The sequence below is a fragment of the Bombyx mandarina genome, chromosome 08 (assembly GCF_030267445.1).
Source record: "Bombyx mandarina strain Sakado chromosome 08, ASM3026744v2".
Classification (NCBI taxonomy): domain Eukaryota; kingdom Metazoa; phylum Arthropoda; class Insecta; order Lepidoptera; family Bombycidae; genus Bombyx; species Bombyx mandarina.
In genome coordinates, this window is record NC_143215.1 from 1,307,358 (window position 1) to 1,334,344 (window position 26,987).

General features: G+C 41.5%; 2 protein-coding genes across 6 annotated transcripts in view; one reads left to right on the plus strand and one right to left on the minus strand.

Annotated features, from left to right (window-relative positions):
* Window positions 1-26,987, minus strand: part of Ubr3 (Ubr3 ubiquitin ligase) — a 78,162-nt gene that overhangs the window by 16,239 nt on the left and 34,936 nt on the right. The window contains exons 3-8 of one of the 2 annotated variants that reach the window (XM_089728985.1): window positions 26,453-26,578; window positions 22,007-22,142; window positions 21,282-21,403; window positions 20,325-20,466; window positions 19,205-19,613; window positions 18,733-19,121 (exon numbers count right to left, since the gene is read on the minus strand). In XM_089728985.1, the coding sequence (XP_089585111.1) occupies window positions 18,733-19,121; window positions 19,205-19,613; window positions 20,325-20,466; window positions 21,282-21,403; window positions 22,007-22,142; window positions 26,453-26,578 (1,324 nt within the window). Of the gene's footprint in view, window positions 1-18,732; window positions 19,122-19,204; window positions 19,614-20,324; window positions 20,467-21,281; window positions 21,404-22,006; window positions 22,146-26,452; window positions 26,579-26,987 lie in introns of both variants that reach the window. The other variant, XM_089728984.1, reaches the window with a different exon arrangement.
* orion (chemokine-like protein orion) lies at window positions 526-18,533 on the plus strand. Of its 4 annotated transcripts, none has more exons than XM_028176928.2 (10): window positions 526-1,108; window positions 11,029-11,170; window positions 13,705-13,842; window positions 14,672-14,886; window positions 14,980-15,078; window positions 15,897-16,021; window positions 16,522-16,761; window positions 16,838-16,969; window positions 17,318-17,487; window positions 18,112-18,533. In XM_028176928.2, exons 1-10 carry the CDS (start codon window positions 542-544, stop codon window positions 18,291-18,293), a joined length of 2,010 nt encoding a protein of 669 aa, XP_028032729.2. In that variant the 5' UTR covers window positions 526-541; the 3' UTR covers window positions 18,294-18,533. The 4 variants fall into 4 exon arrangements, with proteins under 4 accessions (XP_028032729.2, XP_028032728.2, XP_089585112.1 ...); XM_028176927.2 differs by lacking the exon at window positions 15,897-16,021 and adding an exon at window positions 16,123-16,250 and having other exon boundaries at window positions 527-1,108; XM_089728986.1 differs by lacking the exon at window positions 526-1,108 and adding an exon at window positions 1,625-7,232.

Here is a 26,987-nt window from a genome sequence, read left to right on the forward strand (position 1 = left end):
AAAAAAAGATTTTTCCTGTTTAGGATATTAGATTAGTGCATAATAACAAAAATCGGTATTATATTGTCATCATTTCATAAGATGCGTGCAAATTTAGAAGCTCAAGCTCAAATAATTTTAAAATCGATAATAGATTTCGTTGCATAGATAGATACAGTATACAGTAGGTACAGAGACAAGTACAGAAACTAATGAATACGCGTCAAGAACAGGTTTTCTTTGCAAAAAACATTGGTCGCCGCAAACCAGACCTGTTATAGTTCACCTTACACTGAATCGACTGACGAAAAAGTATGAAACCAAAAAAATTCCGTAATCAAAACCAACAACACGTCGCAGCAATTAATATACATAGACTATAAGTTTGCATTTTATTATAAGAGTTATGGAGACATTTAAGATAGTCTTCACGGAAGCATACCTCGCTGCATGACATGAAATCTGTGTAACAACGAAATCAGCAGCAGTTGGAATAATTTTAAGCGAGCTGGTATCCCCGCGACCTCCAGCTTGCCGCTTCAGTGGTCGCGCGTCCGTCGTCATGTCCGTTCGCTTCGTGCGCACGATTCTCGTGCTACTAGCGATCGTTCACAATTCGCGCGCTCTAGTCGAAGTCGTCGACGTTCTCAAGCTCGGGACGGAGATAGGCGAAGAGATAATTGCATCATGGAACGTTGTAGGAAAGACGCTAAACGTATCGGAGGGCGTCGAACTCCCCCTAATCAGAAGACGTGAAAGATTAATACTGGCAAAACTCTCGCATATATCGCAATCGATCGACAGATTGGAGCTGGGAATAGAGAAGGCCGGTGCGGTGGCCTTGTTCCTGGCCAAGAACGGAGGGAGAGGAACCCGTTTTGAGTTGAAACTGCACGACATGACGGTCCTTCTGAACAAAGTGGCGGCAGTTGACAGACAGATGAGAGTGTACGTCGGCCTTCAAGAGGAATTGGAACGGAGCACGTTGTTAGGCTTTGCTCAATCGTGTGTCTTTTACGAGCCGGATGCGCTACCTGGCGTGCTGGAGCAGATACACGCGCACATTGTTCCACCCCATAAGCTATTGTTAGGCAAGGGCCTGCTGCAGCAAATCGTCGAGGAAGTTCAGGTTGGTACAACACTGTATGAGAATTGAAACTTGAATACGTTATTATGACCCGGGCTGAGCGATAAGAAAGTCAGTTCAACGACCGCTCCCCAATCGTCTGATGTTATTTATCCCCTCTTTTTTTTTTTTATATCGTCTGGGAATTTAATTTCCCGGAAGCAAGGGGACGCCAACACCAGATCCACTCGTCATTGAAGTAAACATAATAGTGTTCTTTTGTGTGGACTGCACATTGTTGTCGTGTAAACATCCTTTCGGCATTCATTCCGGACCGTTAAAGAGTTACCACAAAATATATTTACAACATCTAGATATTATGTACTACGTACTAATCTCGATGATTTACAACAAACGCCAACTGTTATAGCGACGTGTCTTCATTTAATGAGGTAAATGTTATCAAATAAATCAACATCATTAGATAATATTAGGCAAACTATCAGAGCTTTAAACTTTCAAATTATTTTCATTTAGATTAACCATTTCCTTGCTAATGGTACAAATATTAATTAGGTTGGATTAAATAGCGTTAACTGTCTGTTAGAGCTTGATCAGAAATGATAGTGAACGTAACAACAAAATATCAAAATAACACATAATTACGTGCCAGTTAGTCTTGTACGTGCCAAATATACTAGCTATTGTTCTGAACACAGAAAAACAAAAACCATCATTACATATTTAGTACATTCTATTACCTATGTACATGGAAATTAGGACACAATAAGAATATTTGAAATAATTTTAGAACATAAATAATTAGCTTGTACCCTACAGGACCCTACTCAAAGACTCACATTGAAACTATTGAGTAAAATCGAGACAGGAAAATCCCAAAATGAAAAAAAGGACTTCACCATAAAACATACTGTTTTGATTCTCACTAAACGAACAAAAGTAGCAACTGATTCCCTTACGTATACAATTTTGTGAACACAATTGACGTAGAAGGCAACCGATGGTTCCAGAAAGTCCAAAACTATGCCTTTTTAATTATACATTTGCATTTTAGTTGTGTGGTTTATTTAGTGAATGAAATACTGTGAGCCCGGTGTTTGTAACGCGGTGGCTTAGCAAAAAAGTGTGTGGGAACATTGTTTTTTGTGAAATCTAGCATACGACATTATGATAGGAGGTATTGACCTAATGAGTCACTTGAAGCGTTAACGCGCTTCTGATTAATGGAGATGCAGCGCTTCGTAAATTTAACAACGCGGAGACCACGGGGTCATCGTCGTCAATTGAAGACATGAGTGGATGAAGGGGATATGATACAATTTGTTAATTTTGACAAAACGGGCAACAAACTTTTGTTACTTGTACTTTTTCTTCGTAAATAACTCCTACGCCATGTGAAATTTCTAAAAATAGCCTTTAAGACCGGAATTTTAAGGTCTAATATGGTTTATAAGTAAATTTCACCTTCATTCAATGTAAAACCTCAAAATCTTAAAAATGGTACTTAATCCCTTCATCCTCACGTCTTCAATTATCCGTGTACTTAGTGCGAGTTTTTTAACGTTCTCGATAGCGTAAAAGTTAACACAAATTTGTATGCAGTTGGAACAGCGCCCCTAGTGGCAAACGTTCTAATTATAAGCGGTGTTTTTTTTATAACGAAGTATTGTGACACAAAATGTTATTGCCAGATTACCAGATCAATAGATTTCGGCGCTTTCGATCTTAAGTAACTTCATTCCTATCTTCAGAGAGGATACCATTCTGTCTGTTTATACCTCAAACTAATCACATACATACAACTGACAATTGAGGCCCTCAGCACAAAAGTGGTCTATCCTACATATTCGTGGTTCTATTATACCTATTGCAATTTATTTAAATCAATCAATTTTGATGCAAAACCGGCCTACCCCTAATTTCGCCCATAGATAACAACAACAGATGGCTTTGTCAACATTATTTTTGTGCGTTTTGTTTTTGCCTATGAGGCACTGTAAAAGTAACAATTCAGACCTCATTGTCTCCATACTTACCATAGTAAGCTCAGGTAAGCTTAGGCCACTTTTGCGCTGACGACCTCAATTCAACCTCATGCCTCAAAGTGGAGGACGACATTCCCGTTGTAATATATATAGGGTCTAATAACATTACCGTGTGCAAAATGAGGCAATGTTAGTTTGTATTCCTAACAGGAAACGCTTCCCGCGATCGTAACAACCTACTATCAGCTATTTCGGGAAACAGACAGCGCGGCGTGATGAATAAACGATTGTGACAAATTATTCCAATTCACAAAAGTCTCTTCAAAGATATTTCTCCGAAGATATCGAACACGACCGACCGAGATATTAGATGATAACGACCGCAGCTGGTATAATGACACAGTTCGAGGAATGGTCACAAACTGAACGTGTGCTGTGTGTGTGTGTGTGTGTGTGTGTGTGTGTGTGTGTGTGTGTGTGTGCTGTGTGTGTGTGTGTGTGTGTGTGTGTGTGTGTGCAAACATTTATGACGTCACCCATAGGAGAAACTTAACTGTACTGTGTTTTGACGAAGGCGGGTATTAATTAGCGACCCGCCGTAAATTTTTTTTCCTACCTGACCTGAGAGCCTTGAGAGGCTATTTCAGCGTAACTTTAACTAGTAGGTGAGCTGACGGGGCTCAAACCTGACGACGTTGCTAACACGAACCCTAGCAAGAACCGTGCTTCGCAGAATCTACCACCGGATCGGAAATCGACCCACTGAGAAGATCCGGCGAGAAACTCGGTGGGCTGTGTCTGAGGGTTAATTTACTCGTCGAGCCCTTCGTCGCAAGCGACAGGTTCGACGAGAACGATGACCGGCGTCATTTATTTGTAACGTGTTCCTCCAGAATTGAGGCGACGAGAACACGACCCATACGATGTTAAGCGGTTACCTGAACCCATCCGAAGTATCGCATGGTTCTCATGATTGATCTCTTGCTTGTATTATACGGAAAGCTGCGTAACGATTCAAATTGGAACGCATAAATTCATCGCGACAGTAATTGCCTTACAACGCGACCCGCAACCAGGAATTATGTCAATTTTATACATTACTAGCTGTACCCGTCCGCTTCGCTGGGCATTTAAAATTAACATTATTATTTCTCACCTATGACTTTAACTATTATACTTATATAATTGATGATATTTTTTATTGTGTAGATCGGTGAACGAACTCACAGACCACGCGGGGTAAAGTGGTCATCACCGTAGCTCATAGACGTCATAACGTGATCTCAACTGTACAGTACGACGGAACGACGGCCGATATAGGCAGGATTGTATTAACTAACCCATTCGAGCAATATTATGTATTATTATGTACTAGCGACCAGCCCTCGCTTCGCTTCGGAAACTGTAATTTATTATTGATTTCTCCACTATTTAATGGATGTTATTATACATATAAACTTTCCTCTTCAATCACTCTATCTATGAAAAAAACGGCATCAAAATCCGTTGCGTAGTTTTAAAGATTTAAGCATACATAAGGATATAGAGACAGAGAAAGCGACTTTGTTTTATACTATGTAGTGATTACATACATTATGTATTACAAATATCAAAACTTGTGCACAAAACAAACGACCGATTCGAAAGACAGCAAAGCGATACGATGATTTTTGATAGATGAAACTACACATGATAATATGATGTCGTCCATCGTATTGGTATCTAGTTCACTGCTTTTCTGCCGAAATCCCAGTCCCAAATTGCCGACGCTGCGCACTCTCCCAAATAAAATATGTTTTATTTTAACGGTACGGTGACAAACTCGTTTTATTCATATCAGCTTCGTGACTCATCGATTAATCACCGCGCTCACAAAGCGAACACAAAACGAGATAATTAGAAGAAAGAAAAAAAAAACACAACAATGTAGATTTGCAATCGATAAAAAATCACGGAAACAAAAATGGAAGGGAAACAGAATGCAACATTTTTAGCTTTATTACATTATTTTTGTAATCAGTTCAGCTTTTTTTTCTTCCTACCTATGCTGATAGCCTTGAGAGGCTATTTCAGCTTCGCCCTAACGTGTGTAGGTGAGCTCACGGGGCTCAAACCGGAGTGTTGCTAACACTGACCCTAGCAAGAGCAGTGCTTCGCAGACTACCACCGGATCGGAAACGCGACCCACTGAGAAGATCCGGCGAGAAACTCAGTGGGCTGAGCTCAGCTCGGAACAAGTCTGTCAATTTTAAAAGCAACACCTAATTGTCAGTATAAAAGTGAATATAAATATAAATAGTGCAGTAACTACTATGACTTATGCCGGACGACGATAATACAATGAGAACTTTGAACTCGGGTCTCAAGGTCGCATTTACATCGAAATGTACATGGGCTCTTCTTACCACTCACCATCAAGCGGGCCGTTAGCTCATATACTTGTCTATATCAATAAACGAACATAGGTGTGATTTGTGTGAAACTTTTTTTAATAAATCTCGGTCTGATTTCAACGACCTCAATGACACAGGGATCATATAAAAAAGATGACATATGAGTATTCAAATAACGCCAATTCTGTCCTACAAATCGTTACACAACGCTATTGCCTCACGCAGGACATGATACACTTAAGCAGCCTAACAATCAGAAGCTACAACAATTTTTAAGCGGAAAAAGCAAGTAATGCTTCCGCAGAATAAAAAGAAATTATGAATCAAAGAAATAAAAACAAATGCTCCGTTGCGAGTCCACTCACGCCGCTGCTGACTCGAGGGAGAAGCACAGCTGACGCGACACATGAATATAAACAGATAGAATAATAATACGATGAAATAAAAAGTTGAATTTTCTTTATAGCAAAACGGTCTTTAAGTCAATGCAGATAAAGGTCAGGATGTAAGCAAAATCAGGTTTGTTTCGAACTAACAGTATTACGTGCGTGCTATGAGGGTTGGACCTGCTCCGTGTGGATTAGAGTTGTCGATGTTTACACAGGTTTTTTTTTGTTCAAGTTAGAGTATTTATTGCAAACCTGTCGCTAAGAGTAAATATCTTCGGAGATACTGCAATAATAATTTATTACTTTTTTCTGTAAGGCTCCACTTGCAGATGAATAACATAGAAAAATACTACGTCAAAAAGAAGATAGATTTTAGGTAATGACATTGAGACAATTCGAAATTCGGGTCAAGAACGCCTTGACGACATTTTTAATTGACTACAAAAACACACATTGAATTTGTCTTTTTTGGTTATTATATATATGTATATTCATACATAACTATTTGGAAATACGCATGATTTTGGTGGGAAAACCTTTTATATTATAATTTGTTCAAACTACATCGACAAAACAATTAACAATAATCTTGTTAAAATTTAATTAATGTTAAAGGAGTTTCCTTTTCACCGAGGCCGCGGCAATGACGATGACAATACACGTTAAATTGAGGACAAACACCGCATCGAAATTCCTTTAAATATGACGGAAACGGTGTTCATTACCTTAGTCGGGCGTTTTGTCGCGAAAATTGAACGTCAAAACCGCATTAACATAGAATTGCTATCGACTGACGACATCGATACGGTCCCCGCACTAAGCTGACCCCGCTCGCGCCGTGCAAGCCGTCCCCTCTCCGCGTCCGTCAGTAGTACCTCCGCCCTCGTATCGAGTAGTTCCACCAGCCATAGACTGTGTCGCAATGAGATTCGCAGCGCTCATTGCGCTGTTCGCAATAGCGATCGCCGACGAGCTATGTTCAGTGGACGATTTGCGGCAAAAACTATATGCTTTAGAAGATGAATTATGGAGGAACGTGTCGGATCCGATGTGGAGACAATCCGATCTGGGGGGAGACGTCGAGCTAACAAAGGCTTTCGTGGCGCTGGACGAGTTGATTCAGGCCGTACCGAGGAGTCGACGGCCCCCGCTCAACTCTTGGATTTGGACGAACGCTATCGAGAAAATGCAAATCATCGACGGACATTACAAATACTTTGCCGAATTCGCGAGGACGCAGTCACGGCCCGGCGCTGTTCCGGCTCCAGTTCGGGAATGGATGGACCTCACCGAAGCGGTGCTGATGGACCCCAAGTCGTCTGTTACGAACTCTATGAAGAAACTGGGCGAGCTGATGAGCCACGGCGAGGCTGTCACTTACCGCCTCGTCATGCTACAGGTACACACGGTCATAAGGTAACAAAGGAAAGCGGTGTCGTGAGCGGACCGACGCGTCGTCTGTCAGAGAACCAGTGCTGTGTTGTGTAATGTGCAGTACGAGTTTGCAAGCCACAACTGATGTGCCCTAGTAGGAACTTAATCATTATCTGTAGTAATGCGCAAATTTTCATACGGTAAATTTCATTTAAAGAAAATCTACAGCTAAACATATAACTATACACAATTTGAACGTATATAGAAAGACATTTTTTTTTAACACAGCATTAATACTAAAATTGTTTCAAGTAGGTAGATAGCACATAAGCCGAAAGTAAATTCGAAACAAAATTCCTTTGCAAAAAACATGTATTGAGGTTAGGTAATAATATAAAGATATGTATTTGCAAACAAACTAAGTAGATCAAACAGCGTCGTTCTTGGAGGGGCGTTGACCGTAATAATGTTTTATATAAAAATTGCGAAGGTTGCTTTTACGATCCAGCGATACGGCGGATTGTTTATTTATTTAATAATAATAATAATTTATTTTATTTCTCTCTTAAAGGTATAGTACAAATACAAATGGAAATTAACCTTAAAATTTATTTTGTAAGCCTTTGAAAGAGCTGAAGTCTGTACTAGGTTCAAAGACCTGTATTACTGATCTCCAGGCTCCCTCCTTCTTAAGATAGATTAGGTTAGGTTAAGTCCTGAACATTTGCATGAGTGTACCAGGCTCACCACAAACCGGGAGACGTGGCGATTGCTTGCGTGAGGCGCATCACATCTGCCCATAGCAATGACACCGAATGACGACCACGACCCCTCTGACAAGAGTCATACGATATTACCTACCATCATTATTACTGGTGGTAGGACCTCTTGTGAGTCCGCACGGGTAGGTACCACCGCACCGCCTATTTCTGCCGTGAAGCAGTAATGCGTTTCGGTTTGAAGCCGTTGTAGCTCTACTGAGACTTTAGAACTTATATCTGGAGGTGTGTGGCGCATTTACGTTGTAGATGTCTATGGGCTCCAGTAACCACTTAACACCAGGTGGGCTGTGAGCTCGTCCACACATCTAAGCAAAAAAAAAAACAGGAACAATACGGCGGAATAAACTAAATTAAACAAAACATACAATACTGTCATAAATAAAATAAAATAAAACTATCCGACTTATTTGTAGCCTGTAGGGTAAAGTACACATTACAATCACGTACCCCGACCCCGACCCGTACGTACAAATAACGCAATATTTTTAAACTGTTTGATCATCATGTCTAATGTGAGATATATGTAGTATTATTTACTTAGGTATTCGCGGGTCTTGAGACATCAAATTTAAGCTACGTCTGCATCTATTAGCCTCACACCTCATGAAAACATTAACGTGCTCTAATTGGCAGAAAAAATAATAATAAAATAATACTAGCAAAAATTAAACCGTGATTATAACAAGGTAAAACCATTCCAAATTGTTACTTGACGATCCGAAAATATTTGACTACGGGCATTAAACCTAATTAATGACATGCAACGAACATTTATAAACAAGGAATAAATAGTCAACGAAATACCTTCGCAATGAGCACGTTAAGCGTAATTCGTAAAGTATTTGATTCACCTCGAACATTCCTTGCTTGCTCGTCACACAAATACATATTTCACGTTGCACAAAGGTCTCAATCTATCTGATGCGTATTAACTCGTGGCTAAGGTTTATATGGCTGTAGGTACATTTATAGTCATCTTATTCTTTCCAACGTTTTAATAAGACTAAGAAGTTATTCGTTGGAAACTGCAAAAGTAATTTACCCTATTATTTTAATCCTTGTAAAGTTCAAACCTACATACAAAAAAAAGGGTCTTCACGAGTGCTCACCGTCTGGTATGCTCACTGAGTTTCTCGCCGGATCTTCTCAATAGGTCGCGTTTGTTATCCGGTGGTAGATTTTGCGAAGCACTGCTCTTGCTAGGGCCAGTGTTTGCGACAATACGCTATCGCCGATAAAGCCTCTCAAGACTATCGGCATATAAGTAACAGGCTAACGGCATAGTTAAAAAAAAGGTCTGGTAATACAAATCGCTTATTTGTTTACAAACGTAACATGATAAGTTAACCAGATGCGGCAATGAGACATTACATTATTCGCACAACAATCGGACGTAAAATTTTATGATCAGCAAAGACTTTTCCTTATTAGGTGAGATTCAGATATCAGATATACACCGTGTTTCTATTTACAAATACTGTCTAAAGACATGCGAGTTTCATATGAAGAAGTCCGACCACGCGCGATCTATTTTACGAAATAAACACAATACTAATTCAACTATCAAACATGACTCAAGCTGAATCTACGTTGTGCTATTCTCTATATATTTAGCCACCTCAGTCATACTCTCTTACACTGGACCAACAAACAACACGTGCTACCCTTTCCTTTCGATAAAGCGGCACGACTTGAGAACTCTTTCATCGTGACCGCCGGTAACTACATTCTCGATCCTGCGGAGCGAATGGTAAACAGTCGACGTCGCCCTAAACATGTCATTCCCGATCCATTAACGGTGCTTTTAGGTACCCCAAGCACCGGTCATCGTTCTCGTCGAACCAGTCGTTTGCAACGAAGGGTTCGGCGAGTAAATTAACCCATAGACACAGCCCACTGAGTTTCTCGCCGGATCTTCTTAGTGGGTCGCGCTTACGATCCGGTGGTAGATTCTGCGAAGCACGGCTCTTGCTAGAGTTAGTGTTAGCAACGTCACCGGGTTTGAGGCCGGTAAACCTAATTTGGTGAATCTATAACAACCCTAAAATAACTAGAATAGGTAGAAAAATAAAAAAAAGCTACCCTTTGAGCGCATTGTAGCGTCGGTAGTTTTAATACGTGCAACGTTTGTATTCTACTGTTCTGGATTTGAAATGAATATATATATACACTCATTTCACCAATTACTTTGGCTCTCAATGATAATACGGTTGATATGACTAGGAGGGGTCGGTCCCAGAGGATGGTATAAATGTTACTTCCGCCATGAAGCAACCACGCCTTCCGGTGAAACGTGTTAACATTTTTGACACGCTTTTATAGTGTGTACGAATGTCTGTTTGTTTGTTTGTTACGGAATCTTTAAATGTACGATTAACTTGAAAATTTCCACACTCGTCAAGGACCGATGACAAAACAATAAATTTATAACTTCGTTCTAATATCCTGAGCCGTATCAGCGGGATAAAGAAAAGATGGAATCAATTTTGAATTTAGTTTACTATTTAAGCGTTTTTTTTTTGTTCTTAATGTAACTACATGTATATGTTATTTCAATTGAATACGAGGCTCCTGATTACCACTTTTCAGATTGGCAGTGACATTAACAAAGCTGTTAAAACATACTAAGTCTTTTTGTTCCGCCGTTTTTATATCATAACTAGAGCCCAACATAACTCAAGCTTTAATATAATATAACAAAAGTTAGTATTTTTATGTACGAACTAGCTGACCCGGCAGACTTCGTAGTGTCTCAATCGATAAATAAAATACCTAAAATTTTGTATAAAATAAACGTAAAACAAAAAAGGAATCCGTCCGACGGGGGACACATCAAAGGAAAAACAAGATTGCTATTTTTAATTAATTCCGAGAATTTTCATTTTTATGTACCTTTTAAACCTTCTCTGGACTTTCACAAATAATTCAAGACCAAAATTAGCCAAATCGGTTCAGCCGTTCTCGAGTTTTAGCGAGACTAACGAACAGCAATTAATTTTTATACATATAGATTTATTTAACAATCAATCGTTTTCGCAGGAGGGAGGCACGGACGTGTGCACGTTGCAGATGTCCCCGCATCAATTGATTTACGACATTTACAACACCATAGCCCTGGCCGAGATAAAGGGATACGCCATAATGCAGTTCTCGTGGATGCTGCTCAAATTGTACGGAAAAGGTAACGTATAAAATGTGATACTTCTATTAAAATTTAACTTTTAATCGAGAGGGGAAAAAAATGCTGCTCTTAAAACAACAGATTCGCGTATGGAAAAACTAACCAAATTTATTTGTATTTAGATTTAGTAACTTTTTTCCTCTATAAGCACCTGCCATTTTTGTAAATACTTTGACATTGGAAAAAACAATGCTTATGGCGTTGGAGCCAAATACTTAATAAAAAATAAAAAAGATGAAAAAACTTTGGAAGTGAGAAGGCAATCGATTCAATTGCAGAGCTGATGGAAGGGGACGCTGCAATCTGGTGCGCGTGCGTACTACCATCACACTTGTGCCGCCAAGCAGTCATGCTTTCTAGTTTTAATGGTGGGGATGGCCCTTAACGTAATTGAGACTAGGACCTCATGTCTCAAGGTGGGTGGCGGCTTCATGTTGTAATCTTTAGGAACTCCAGTCAGCACTCAATTAGTGTTACCAGAGCCGTGTGCCTATTAAACCGCCTTACAATAGAAAAAAAGATTGCATGTAATTATGGTTCAGAGAATTTTTATTATCTGTTAATTAAATAGATAAATCCATCAGGCGACACTCCACTGTGACTAACGCTAAATTTATGATTAAAACGTTATGCCCGTATCTTTAGACGTTTCGTAAAATAGTCCTCCACTCTTAACTCATCCGATGATGCTCGAGAATTCCCTCCAAACTTACTCGAGTTTGGTATTTTTAGTCGACCATTACAATATTCCTTAACTGTCCTCGAGTGAGGTAATAATGATGAAAATTTGATCAACCTAGCATCAAACCCATAGAGTTCTGTAGTCTATGGTCATTGTTTAATGTCAAAGTCAAGCTGCCGCTGTCTGTTTGACACTAGATGAACTTGTTTGATGTTTTGGTTGCTGAGTTATTCGTAAATATGTGTGCGTGCGGTAAATCTGAGTGTATTATTTATTTTCTAACCTATCATTATTTTAGATTTCGGATCCGGCTTTGTATTTTTATTCGCCGCTTTTATGTGATTTTGGTTGCATCGTGTTGTTGAAGTGCTTTTCCACAACCACCAGTTTATTATTATATAAATAAAACTTATAATCGCATTGACTTTATTTATCAGGTAGTAAGCAAAATATGTCTCTTATGTAGGTAAATAAAATAAAGAGTTTCAAATGTCTAACCTCGAACTGTTTACTTTATTAATAAATATTATCAAACTTAAATTATCAAAATATGCGGGAATCATGCACAGATCCAGGCCATTGCACAACAATATCATATATTTCCAGTTGCGGTCCACATACTATTTGGACATTGATAGAAAACCAGCCTTGAGGAACGTTCGAGGTACGTCGCGACGTACCTTGACTTGACAGTTCGCTTACTTCACTCCGGTTAGGAAATTTTTCCAAGGACGTTTGAGTGGAGTTTATTTTTACGACTAATCATACCAAAACGCGCGTTGGAGGTTGAGTCGAGTCGAGTTAAGCTCGTGTAAACGACTAAAGATACGGGTGTTAGTATTTAATATATAAGTCGCTTGCGTGCTGAGTCAAAAACCTTTTTTTGGTGCGATAACAACAATGCATAATAACAACAATTAAAATAAAACCCACATCAATAGTAAACGTTTCAATGGCAAATCCAACTAAAAACTGAATAAAAATATTTTTAACCGGTCACGATATTAGATTAAATAATATAAAATTATTGTAGTGCCATCGGTACTTAATACGCGAGTAAATTTTCAAGATTAATTGTAACATGTGAAATATTATGTTACATAGATAAATATAATTAAAGCGTGTTAAAAAATGTGCCAAGTAAATCGAACAAACCAACGGGCAGACAAAATGATTATGAACAAACAAACACACGTTCCATGTAAAGTTTTATAAAGAAATGTATAAAAGTTCAATAGAATACTCGTCCTGTCTCGAAATAAGGCGGTTGTGTTTGTGGGGGCGAGACCCAGATTACGAGCACATTAAAATATCCATTAAAGTTATTTTCCATTTATATCTTACTAGCGGCCCGCTTCGGCTCCGCTCGGGTCTTTAACAAAAATTACAACGATATTTGACCTTGTTTTATTTTTAAAAATAAAAGAACACTTATTGCGGCATAACTGTAATAGACATATGCTGTCGTGACACTTTTTGTAAATAATAATGTGTTCTACAAAGTCGTAGTACATTATTTTATTCTATCATCAATAGTTATCGCAGGGCACGCGATGTAAAGAATATTTTAGGTCATCTTTTTACGCCTTGGGTAACATTATTGGAATTTTAGTTAGGATCCCTAATTTTCTTCAAAAAAGATTACAGCCTATGTCACTCGGGAATAGTGTAGTTTCCAAACAGTGAAAGAATTTTTCAAATCAGTTCAGTAGTTTAGGGGCCAATACAAACAAACAAACAAATCTTTCCTCTTTATAATATTAGTATAGAAGTATAGATTGCTTGAGCGCGATAAGCCCAATTAATTCACAAAAATAATGATAAAGTGGCCTAATAACAAAGTTCTACGCAGGAAACTTCTCACAAGAGGCGAGTCTGACTAGAGAACGTTACGGCCAAAGAACAACACAAGCGGCGAACGTCGTTCGTGGAGTCCTCTCCTCCGCCAGTCGAGATCTGTACAGATGTGACCCGATACAACACGAGGAAGGTATAATTTAACCAGTTTCCACAACAAACTGCCTGACCTAACCAAAACAGCAGCCAATAAAGTTTTTGTAAGCGCAATATTTAGTAAATAAATTTAATACAAAGGCTATAAAGTTTTTGTAAGCGCAATATTTAGTAAATAAATTTAATACAAAGGCTATACACAGCGGTTGCGATGCTCCCTAAGAAAAGATTATTATTTGATGAATTGAACCAAGATATTCCAGACTCCTGTGTCAAGTGACACTTTTGTGACTCTGTATCGTCTGCTATTCATCTCCAAAACCACACTGGTATGAGTTTTGGAATAGTGGATATTGGTAGCTTAGATCAGAAGATATTTGACAATAACATGGATTGCGCTAAGGACGTTTTCATGTTCCTTTGTAGTTTTCTTCCAAAATTGTTGGAGATAAGATTTTAGTCATCTTGGTATGGATATCCATTGCCTAATATGTTGATTGCTGTCCTTTGGTGGGACACAAATTTTGTGACGAATAGTATCCACTACTTTCATGAACAATGTAATCTTAAGTTCATTTCGCGCCATGTAAGAACAAATATCTGAGTTGATTCCTACGAAACCTAATAATATTAACTCAACCTAAATTCATTTTAATCAGACCCTTTAAAATTTCTTAGTCGTGAGAGATTACTCAATTCCATTTAGTTTTGAAGTAATTCCTCGGTGGAATATGAGTCATTGAATTAATGGAATAATTGAAAGCTAGTATTTACAATTTCAATACTTTTCCAACCCAAAATTTCGTAGATACGCTTTATAATAATTAAAAACCAATCCTAATGTTCATTTTCCTCGACAATTCCAGGTAAAACGTACGACCAAGTCACACGTCTACTGCAAGGTTACATCGAGAACGAAGTGGACATGAACCCGCAGGGGACGTGCCAAGAGAACTGCGGCTACTACACGCTGACCCAGAGGTACGGCTGCTACGACGACCAGCTCTGTACCCAGCAAAAAACTTGCGGCGGCAGGATCATCAATTGTCAGTACATCGACTCGGACATGTGGGTGTGCCCGGTAAGAATATTCAAAATCAACAATCAATAGAATCAGCCCAATAGAAACAATATTGAAATATGGTAAACCACGTAAGAATGTTAAACTTTTCAGAGCGGCGATAGCAAGCGCCGATACGACTGGGTCACTTACGAAAACGGGAGAACTCTTGGCCAAAAAGGGGAGTGCACCAGCGGTGGTCACAGCACCAAGGTAAAACATAACTGACATTGTGGTGCCACATCCAATGTTCAGCAAATATTCAGTTGTAACGTATACACGACATTGATCAACAAATACTGGCGATTACTAGAGTTATCTGCTTGACCCCAAAATCATAACAAAGTGATAACAAGTTTTTCTAGTTTGTTTACATGCACATTGAAGGTCAAAATCTAATCAAGGAAATCGAAATACAGCTATGAAAATAATCTTCTTTATGTAGTTCCCTATTTATTCGCTAATAGCCCCTTAGCCTATTTCAGCTACGCCCGGACGGGTAGGTGAGCTCACGGGCTCGACCTGAGAGGGTCTGCTAACACTAGCCCTAGCAAGAGCAGTGCTTCACACGACTCACTGGGAAGATTCGGCGACAAACTCATGTATATTATCAAACATTTACTATGACACAAATACAAGGCAGACGCGGTGTAATAAAAATGTAATCGAAACGATATATTTATGTAACTAGCTTTTGCCCGCGACTCCGTCCTCGTGGAATAGTTACTTTGACATAACGCTAAATTTTACCCTCTACTTCATTTACGTAGAAAGTGAAAATATTATGAAACATTCTTTATTGGTGCTCCACTTGTATCGGTTTTACCGTAACCTATAGTCTTCCCCAATAAATAGGCTATCTAACACTGAAAGAATTTTTCAAATCGGACCACTAGTTCCTGAGATTAACGCGTTCAAACAAACAGACTCTTCAGCTTTATAATACATATTAGTATAGATAGCAGCGATATCTGCACGCACGAATGCGTCAAGTTATCCCCTTGCCAGGGTGTACCGATAAGTCTGCGTAGGTGGACTCGTGGTGGCGCTGGTTGTTCTGGCACTGCTCGTACTGCATGTGCCTGTGCGACGACGCCACCGACTCCGACAGATACTTCAGCCTCTGGGACGCCACCTCAGACGTCAACAACAACAAGTCAGTTCCTTGTCACAGAGGACGCTCCCGTGCCCCGGCTGTTAGCGAATAGGAACGTCTCGCATCGAAAAACATTTTCTCCATTTATATTTTCGCCCAAGGTCGACTCCTGGTGGAAATGGAATTTGTTCCATTGCTCGTACTGCTTTTGCCTTTGTGAGGATGCTGTCGACATCTCTGAACGATTCTTCAGCATGCGAGAGGCCTTGGCACAAATTTCCAAGAACAAGTCAGTATTCAGGGGAATAATAATTTTTACTTCCTACATCGTTATAATGGGCATAACCTCTAATTGGTATAGCTTTAGTGCCGATCTTCTATTAGCTTTGGGTGATAAGCAACACAATGCTTCTTGGAATCTTTTAGTAAGTCAGATACAGTCATTTTTCTAAACTTCTAACTCTAAATGTGCTAACAGCATGGGTGCACTAGTGTCCTCTTTATTGCTTTTTATTGCTTAATTAACAGATAAACTAAGCTTTGTTGTTAATTTTCAACAGAGTGGTGACAGGGCTGCGATTGATTAAACACGGAAGAGTATTCCATCTACAAGTGTACGAGAGCACACTGAAGGAGAGGGGACTCATCGAAGGAGGCGACTGGGTCCCAGTGCAGAAGTTCGATCCCTTAGACCCTCAATTCAAAGACGGCGTAGATTACCACACGCTAACTTACGAAAACCGGGCCATCGATTTGGACGATCTAGACTCGCCCTCCGGACACGTCCTGACCGGTGTCAGGTAACAACGACCCAATAATACTAATGAGAAAAGTATAATCTGGACGCGAGTTTGTAATTAATCGTGATATTTTCAGGTTCAGAATGCTGGGCGCACATCTACACTTCGAGATCAGATCGACGCCATTCAACTATACTACGGGACGACTCTCGCCGGAGAAGAGTCAGTGGATCAGCAACGACAACACCGAGGGCTCCGCGAGGCCCAGGTACTGCCGCGGCAGACGACAGCGGCGAACCATTAAATTTGCTGGATCCAATATTATATTAATGCTAGGTGGTCAGCCTTGATGTAGCAGGGGAGTCACGATCCTCAGTAATGAGGAGAACGACGCATAGTGGAGGAGGAGGCGGTCAGCATTTATCGACACATGACCGCCAGCAGCGCGATGTTGCTCACGATCGCTTCATTTTATTTATCCCGTGTTATTGATGTCATTTAAGTTGACGTAAATGATTTAAACTAGTTAAAGTTAGATCATCATAATCTAAAAATAGCAAGAACAACAAACACAATAGAATATGACCCCTAATTCAAACTACGTGTCTATCTCTAGGGTAAAACTGGAACTGAAGAATCCGGACATCCCCACGCGCAGCTCCGTGCCGCTCGCGGTGGACTCGGAGCACGACCAGTACGTAGAGTTCACCAACTCGGACCTGGAGGCGGACGCCGCGCAGAGCACCGTGCCCTTCATTGACGTGCAGCCGGTGCTGCCCGCGGGCGGTACGTCACTACTCTTTTGTTCTTTGCATCGGACGCGGGTGTCACCGACACTTCACCAAATTGTTCTCTTACGACACCGTCATCGTGCGAGTGGTGGAGCGAGTCGTTAAAAATTGTTAAGGCTTCGTCAAGCTGAACGCGTACTTAGCGCTGCGTTTTAACGTCGCGCTCTTTTCAAGTCACACAAATTGACTAGATGAGCCCGACGCTCCTTGACGCAACGCATTCGCCAAATCATAGTGCCTTTCGATAGCATTGTGAAAATTTAAAAGTATTAAGATGTCGAGTGATTCAGTAATGGCATTGTATAAGCATGGGTGTTTTCTAACTAATTCTATCAATTTTTCGGGCATTAACCAGTATTTTAATACACATTCACTCGGACGCTAAATAAAATTTGTAAAAAATTACAACGGCTGACATCAAAACGTCCTAACGCCGCGACAGAGTGCTGCGTACTGTTAGCGCTGGCGCTCTATTTAACAGTTTATTACCATAGTAGTACAACACATCTCGGCGTCATAGCGCGCCGTCTGTTTAGCGTTCTGACGCGCGCCAAGTACGCGTTCTGTTTGACGAAGCCTTTAGCCCAGAGGGAGCGTTAGATCGCTACGTGTGTTGCAGCGGGCGCGCTGGCGAGCGGCGCGGGCGTGCTGCACCGCGGCGCGCGCGGCTCGGGCGGGTTCGTGGCGCTGCGGCTGCGCACGTACCCGCACGCGCGGCACGTGCGCGCCGAGCCGCCGGCCGACCTGCCGCGCGGGCCCGACCCGGCCGACGGCCCGGACTTCGAGCCTACGGTCAACTGACTCGCTTAGCTTTTAAGGAGATTCGACGTGTTGCGAGATTATAAGTAACAGTGTGACGTCATTATTAGATTTAATACCTCATGTATAGTTTAAAGTTTCGATGTGGTTGTAAATGTATGCGTTTCTAGGATCTCATCTTTTATTTCTTCACACCTGTTTTCATTAAGTTATACGGAGTTCTATTCTATGTAGTCGATAAAGATGAAAATAAACAATAACGAAAATCATATTCGATAATTATTTTTGATTGTTTTATTCTCGTTTGAACGAGGGAACGAGCTACTGGTCCTTTCGGTGCAAAATGGTCACCGGACTCCGTACACATTATTAGGAAAAATGCTACCATCCACCTCGACCGGACGTCAGACCAAAGTCTTTATTGTATTATATTACAAGTATATCATCCTTGAAACTGGACCATATGAGTGTCGGCACTGACCTGCACGCGCAGCGGGTGCGCGGCCAGCAGCGCGAGCAGCGGCGCGGGCGGCAGCACGTCGGCGGCGCGCACGCCCATCCAGCGCACGGCGGCGCACAGGAAGGCGGCGAGGTAGCGGTGCAGCGGGAAGTGGAAGGAGGCGCGCATGGCGGCGTCGCGCTCGGGCCGCAGCTCGGTGCACTGCACGGCGCCCAGCCACGCGCGCAGGCTGCCCAGCGCCGCGCCCAGCATGCGGCGCGCCAGCGGGGCGTGCTCGGGCGCCGTCAGGTGCGACAGCACGGACCACATGGGGTACGCGGCCGCCTCCAGCTCGCACGAGAACGCCGCGTAGTACGACGACGGCTCGAACTCGATGTGCCCGCCGGTCTCGCGCACGTTCACGTTCATGCCTGCGACACACGCGCGCTCAGTGGCGGCTCCGCGACCCCACCCCACCCCGCCCCACCCCGCCCTCGCCTCGCCCGCGCCTTACCTTGCAGCATGGACAGGAACTCGAACCACATGTCGATGAGCGCGTCGTCCTGCAGGAACAGCAGCGCGACGCTCTTGTGCGACAGCACGTTGTTGAAGTCGGACACGAGCGGCCAGTAGCAGTGCTCCTTCATGACCTTCTGCGTGCAGTCGATGACGCGGTGGTAGTTGCGGCGGGGGTCGTGCAGCGTGTTCTGCACGAGGATCTTGGCCATCATGAGGCGCAGCGAGAGCACCATGACGTGCAGCAGGTGCAGGTGCTGCACGCAGCGCAGCGCCAGCGCCTCGTTGGAGAACAGCTGCACGGACATGTGCACGACGCGGTTGGACAGCGTGTCGGGGTCGGCGGCGGCCTCCAGCACCAGCGGGATGCGCCCGTAGTGCAGCACGAACGTGCGCGTCAGGTGCTCCTGCGACAATTTCAATTTTCATATAACGTTAAAACCGATCTTGATACTTTTTGCTAAAATTACGTTTCTTTTAAATAATGCTTAGAAAACAATGTACCCAATCGACTGTATTCAAAACATTAGCTTGAACTCAAAAGGATTAGTAAGATTAAAACAGTTATATAAATAAAGCGTTTCGTTGTGCAACTAAAATCCACAGGTTGCATAACGTCGCCCGCACGGCGCGCTGGGTACCATCGGTGGCACCAGCACTTGGCCATTTCTGCTGTAAAGCTATAGTGCGCTTCGGTTTCATAAGCTCAATATCTGTTAAATAAAGAAAAAAGAGTCCCAAAATGACATACTTAGAACATTAATGATTATAATGAGGATCGTATTCTACCGCGCGGGCGGGTCGCCCCTCACAAACAAACAATTATTATCCATATTTTTATCAAACCTGTCAACACCAGAGACTAAGGCTTGCATCCTGACAAACTGGACTTTTTAAAATTGTTGCCTTCCCAAAATAATGTGAACTGTACGAGTTTGTGGTTGAACATTACAATATTAATATTAATTCGTAGACTCGCCCATCGCAAGTTCCCTATAGTTTTATAGCCCATTTATCGTTCACACGCTGGTTCAATCCCGACTAGAGAGCTTGGCCTGCGAGTGGCCTGCGTGTGGCCTGCGTGTGGCCTGCGCTAGGCCTGGCGCGTCCCACTATACCTTGTAGTCCTGGTCGGGCAACATATTCAGCAAGAAGCAGACCACGTTCTGCGGAAACTCGTATTTGAAAGTCCAGAATATGAATTCTTCCAACAGCGTGTTGTGCGTCAGTCGAGGCGCGAGCGCCGGCAGGTGGCAGTACCTACAATTACACAATATATTTTACTACCCGCCTAGATTTACCCCTACTACTTGCTACCCGCCTAGATCGAACGAGCTCTCAGCCCGTCCGGGCTAATTATTTACCGGAGCCCTCGGACGTTACAACGCGAACGTTCGTCTTGAGACATGAGGTCAAACCTCAACTGCAAGTCTTGGTTAAATTAAAATACAATTAAAAAAAATATAATAATAAACCGTTCAGAATATATTGTGGAAGTCTCGTTGAAAAGTAGTAGGAAGTAGACATTTAATACCGCGCAAAGGTGACATGTCACATAAAGTCATCGTGGCCTAAAGGATATGATGCCTGATGCATTTGTATCTAGCGATTCATAGGTGTTCGAATCCCGCAGGCGGGTACCAATTTTTCAAATGAAATACGTACTTAACAAATGTTCACGATTGACCCTCACGGTGAAGGAAAAACATGGTATAATAAAAATCAAACCCACAAAATTATAATTTCCGTAATTACTGGTGGCAGGATGTCTTGTCTTGTGAGTCCACAAGGGTACCACCACCCTACCTATTTCTGCCGTAAAGCAGTAATGCGTTTTGGTTTGAAGGGCGGGGCAGCTGTTGTACTATTAAAAGTGAAACCTTAGAACTCGTGTCTCGAGGTGGGTGGCGGCATTTATGTTGTAGATGTCTATGGACTGGGGTAACCAATTCATACCAGGTGGGCTGTGAACTCATCCGCCCAACCCATCTAAGCACTAAAAATGGTTATATACATAACATATGAGGTAAGTGTTGAGAATGGTCAATGGTATGTTTATTCATGAGTACACTCACTCGTCAGGCGGCTCCGGTGCTGGGAACAGATCTAACGCCCTCTCGTACATGTGGTGTGACTCCGCCATGTACGCCCCGTACTCCGTGCCCGGGAATGGTGGAACCACAAGATTCCTGTACATCTAACGAAAAAATACAAAAATATTTACTTAATTGATTATACTAAATTTAAAATTGATTATTTAAAGAGTGAGGCGTCGATGGCCAAGTAGCCTGATCTCCATGGGACTCATTTCCAAATTATCGAAGTAATAACGTTTGTTATGTGTGAGGTCATTATCAAGCAATGTAACAACACAATGATTATTAATTCTACGCAGTGGTATGAATTCTACGTATTCTAATTTATTTATTACGATGGTTTTTTTTGTTTTTTTTTGGTTTTTTTTTCCTGTTTATTCTGGTAGCCTCGAGGGGTTATACAAGTCTCACAGAAAGAGTAGGTGAGCTCACGGAACTCGAACCTGACAACGTTGCTAAGTCAGTGGGCTGTCTGTAGGTTAATTCACTCGTCGAGGCCCTTCGTTGCAAGCAACGGGTTCGACGAGAACGGTGACCGGTGCTTGAGGTACCTAAAGGCACCGTTAGTGGATCGGGAGGATCCAAAATGACATGGAGTAGCCATCGACGCCGTTAAATTAACACTTTACCTCTTCTGCATGACCTGTTAATTGAATTCCAAAAGCACTTCCCTCATAAAGCTGTAAAAGTAAAGGTTTTCTTACCTGTGGGTTAATAAGCGCTTTAGTCATGGCCGACCGCATGAGGTCACCCATGTTATTGAACTCCATCAACATCTGAACGTAGCCCTCGCACTCTTGAACCGCAATACGACAGCGGTCTGAATTAGTTTGGCTTCCGCTGCTGTAAAACAACAAGTAGATAAATTTAAAGGAACGACAGAAGCCAGAGTAGATACAGAGAGAATAAAATCGTCGATAAATTTTCCCAATGAAATTATTCATAAAGAATAACAGACTGGTCTTCTAAAAAGCGCGATTTGACCCTGTCCTGATGGGGAAGATAAGTTGCGGTGGATGTTGAAGACCACTAGAGGTTCCCAAAAGAATATGCAACGGAGTATTTTAATTGTTACAAAGTACACTGTGAGCGTCATCTGGCTTTTACTGGTTTGAAGACGTATTTTGAGGACAAGCACCACCAGCTGGTATGCGTTGTGGGTTGTCCATATACACCAGTAATAGTTAAGCACAAGGTGGGCAGTGAGTTTGTGCATTTGTCTAGTGCAGTGGTCAGCAACCTTGCCAACCAAAACAGCCAAATAGGGATAGCACACAAGTGAAATTTATTCAAAGAGAAATTTTTTTTTGTTTCAAAAATGTTTACTTGTCCCGTACCAGTTTTACTGGTGGTAGGACCTCCACGTGTCCGCGCGGGTAAGTACCAACCACCCTGCCTATTTTAGCTGTGGAGTAGTAATACGTTTCGGTTTGAAGGGTGGCGCAGCCGTTCTAACTATACCGAGACCTTAGAACTCATATCTCAAGGTGGGTGACGAGATTTACGTTATAGATGTCTATGGGCTCCGGTAACCACTTAACACCAGTTGGGCTGTGAGCTCGTCCACCTATCTACGCAATAAGTTAAAATTAAAAAAGAGGCAAGATATCTAGTAAGTATTATTCCGTGCCTGGACTAAGCATTTCGCGGATGGGCCGTAGCCGAGGAGTCAAAGAGCCGTATGTTGCCGACCACTGGTTTAGTGCAATTAGAAAATGTAATAAAAAGCGTGTTTTTCGTGAACCGGCAGTTAAAAAGACGACAGCTGGCGCCGATATTGATTCATCCAAACAGTTTCATGCGCAAGATTCAGGTGACATCTCGCAACTTGTATATTCACGCCCGCGAATTACACGGTCCAAAATAATCGAATGCGTGGGCCGCTATAGTTTATGAGAACGTATCGCAGACAACATAAAACAAAAGACTTTTCTTATTAATAATATCGGATTTCTTTGGAATCAGAACTCTTTGTTCCATGCAAACGACAGAGAACTTTTAAGTGGATAACAGAACTATTTAAAAGCGTTTAGATATCGAGTCCGACAAATACAATAATTGCCATTAAGGGATTACCGAAGCATATCGAAAAGACATCACTGTAAGTACACTAGGACCGGATAAAGGGTGTCGCGGACCCGTACCAAATGTCAATAGCAGGCCCTTAAATTGCAATCTGAGCATCGGTGGGCTACAACCTACACGTAGTCAGCATGGAGCTGATTTAAGCTGAGTAATATTGATTATAATAGTAAGAATATACAATTACAGTATGGCAATCGCATCGCATCACATGCAGCAGAAATGCGAATGTTGCGATGGATGTGTGGAGTAACGAGAAAGGATAGTCTCAAAGTCTAAAAGTGGCACTTGTGACAGAGAAGAAGAGTGTAATAAGACATAAAACAGAAACCTTTTGCTACATGAGAAATAAAAGGTTCACTGAACTTGAAGATTCACAAGAGTCAATTATGTAGAACCACTAATATGAAGTATATTGTCATCATCATTATCACTTCACATGAGTATATACCTTGAGATGGTATGGACATGTGATGAGACTAATTGAAAATGAGGTTGATAAGAGTGTGTTAACTATGAATGTGGAACTATATAGAGGAAGAGGTAGACCTAAGAAGAAATGGATGGATTGCGTGAAAGACGACGTGTAGTGACTGGGAGAACGGCGGGAGAATGAATGATGATGACACAATTACAGTATGATCACTATAGAGATGAGAATAGATATCAAGTTTGAGGATTTTTTGTTGTTTTGGGTGTAGCAGGAGCCGGACCGTAGCATTGGCTGCTTCCGGTCACATATGGTTAATCCGGCACTGCACACACTACACTAACACCCAGGAACTACTAGTGTGAATGGTTGACCTATATGAAAAAATATTATTATTGGGATATACTCGTATTGTTAACTATAAACTTTATTTGATAATATAAGGATAGTTAAAAACAGTTCTTATGATACCTGTGTCTCAAATGAAATCGTCTACATCGAGGGGTGAAAGGCCATTTGGTTTAAGAGATATTAATCTTTGTAATTAAGGATCCGTTTTATTTGATATTAAAATCAACAGTTCGATGTTTTTAATTGAACTTTATTACGTTTTTTTTTTTTCTATAATACTTAAGCTGATGGTCCTGAGAGACCATTTCAGCGTAACTTTTTTACTGATGGTAGGATCTCTTGTGAGTCCGCACGGGTAGGTACCACCGCCCCGCCCATTTCTGCCTTGAAGCAGTAATGCGTTTCGGTTAGCAGGGTGGGGCAGCCGTTGTAACTATACTGAGACCTTAGAACTTATATCTCAAGGTGGGTGGCGGCATTTACGTTGTAGATTTCTATGGGCTCCAGTAACCACGTAACACCAGGTGGGCTGTGAGTTCGTCCACACTATTAAGCAAAAAAAAATTAAACAATTATTAAGTGGCTATCGGAGTTCACATGAATGCCATCAAAGCATTAAAAAAGTTATCATAAATATGACGTGAACGCTTCAAACGTTCGGTTCGTTCGGTTATAATTTATTCATATTTCCGGCCGCAGCAACGCGCGTGCCCATCTCACTGAATAAAGGCTCATCCTTACTCGTAACAAACAGGTCGAATATTTATTGTACTTTAAGTTATTTGACTTGTATCTATAATCTCAAGAACTGGTTAGATAGAACGTATTCGTCAAAATTCAAATAATAAAAATTACGATTTCACAACTTATCCACTTTTCATTTTAGACGAGATTGGAATCTTGCATATTATTATGCGGTCTAAAATAGAGTGTAATAAGATATAAAACAGAAACCTTTTGCTACACGAGAAATAAAAGGTTCACTGAACTTGAAGATTCACAAGAGTAGATTATGTAGAACCACTAATATGAAGTATATTGTCGTCATCATTATCAGCTCACATGAGTATATACCTTGAGATGGTATGGGAGACGAAATGAAAATGAGGTTGGTAAGAGAGTGTTAACTATGAAAGCAAAAGGATATAGAGGAAGAGGTAAACCTAAGAAGAAATGGATGGATTGCGTGAAAGACGATATGTGTAAGAGGGGAGTGAGCGAAGAAATGGTATATGATAGAGGAGTATGGAAGGAAAAAACATGTTGGGCCGACCCCAGGTGACTGGGAGAAGGGCAGAAGAATTATGATTAGTATATACTTTATTATGCGACCACTAATGGTAGGATGTAGACGAGGGTACTTACTACCGTCCTACCCATTTCTGCTGCTAACGCATCCCGGCTTTAAAATATTCTCTACCTACAATAGTACTCATAGTTATACATTCCCACCTCCTCCATCGAAGTGATAAGCCAAAATTGATGTTTCACGAACGTTCTAATATCGCACGCAATGTAAGACAATTGAAAATAAACTGACTCGCCGGGTTAACGGCCTCTAGGGAACGCGGGCGACGGCTGTGATCTTATATTGAGGGTTCACAAATTCCAGTTCAAATCTTTTGTGTCAATTACATTAAAACATAAATAAATGCCAAAAAACGTGTTATCTCTACTACCGGTTCCAAAAATCATGCACAGTCCTCCATAGAACCGGCGAAACTAACTCGGCGGTCTAGTCGGTTAAATAAAAAATATATAATCAAATTATTTTACTAAGACAAGTTATTTGTGCTCATTTTAGTTACTTTGGGCTAGTACTTTATTTGAGGTTCGCCAAAGCGAACGTGAACCATACTTATTGCCTTTAATACACGAGCTTGATCCATTTATGGAGCTTTCTGTGAACTTCTATACCATTCTAGAACCTCCTTACTTTTATAATGCACATGATAGTCTTTTATTTATTTATTGCATAGATGGGTGGACGAGCTCACAGCCCTCCTGGTGTTAAGTGGTTACTGGAGCCCATAGACATATACAATGTAAATGCGCCACCCACCTTGAGATATAAGTTCTAAGGTCTCAGCATAGTTACAACGGCTGCCCCACCCTTGAGCCGAAACGAATTACTGCTTCACGGCAGAAATAGGCGGGGTGGTGGTACCTTCCCGTGCGGACTCATAAGAGGTCCTACCACCAGTGTCTCTTTCTTTCCTCAAAGGTAGTAAGTTATGGTGCGAAACGTTATTCAGGCGATGCCCGTAAGCTACGAAGTAAAACCGACCTGTTCTCCCTGAAGTGCTGGAGCAGCCGTAGTATGAGCCGCGGCATCATCGCTTCAGCAACACACATCAGTTCCGCGGGAACGGTGCCGGGCCGAGGACATTTATTACCGTGGTTACTGCAGAATCTGTAACAATAATGTGACATATTAACATACTTCTTTTAGCTCAGTATGTACGAGTATGTAACGGAATCTTTGCACGCCATTTTCACACTTCAAGGACGATTAATTTCAAATGTTGCACACGAATCAAGGATCGAAGACAATAATTTTTTATTTATTGCCCTTGTAGGCAGACGAGCGATGTCTTGGGCATGACTTGGAAGGTACCACCACCCTGCCTATTTCTGCCATGAAGCAGTAATGCGTTTCGGTTTGAAGGGTGGGGCAGCCGTTGTAACTATACTTGAGACCTTAGAACTTGTATCTCAAGGTGGGTGGCGTATTTACGTTGTGGATGTCTATGGGCTCCAGTAACCACGTAACACCAGGTGGGCTGTGAGCTCGTCCACCCATCTAAGCAATATAAAAAAAA

Bases quoted from the DNA above. Each gene is read 5' to 3' on its own strand.
- orion (XM_028176927.2), top strand. From the start codon at position 542: ATGTCCGTTCGCTTCGTGCGCACGATTCTCGTGCTACTAGCGATCGTT. The intron at 14,887-14,979 runs GTAAGAATATTC...TAAACTTTTCAG, and splicing joins CGGACATGTGGGTGTGCCCG to AGCGGCGATAGCAAGCGCCG. The intron at 16,970-17,317 runs GTACTGCCGCGG...GTCTATCTCTAG, and splicing joins GAGGGCTCCGCGAGGCCCAG to GGTAAAACTGGAACTGAAGA.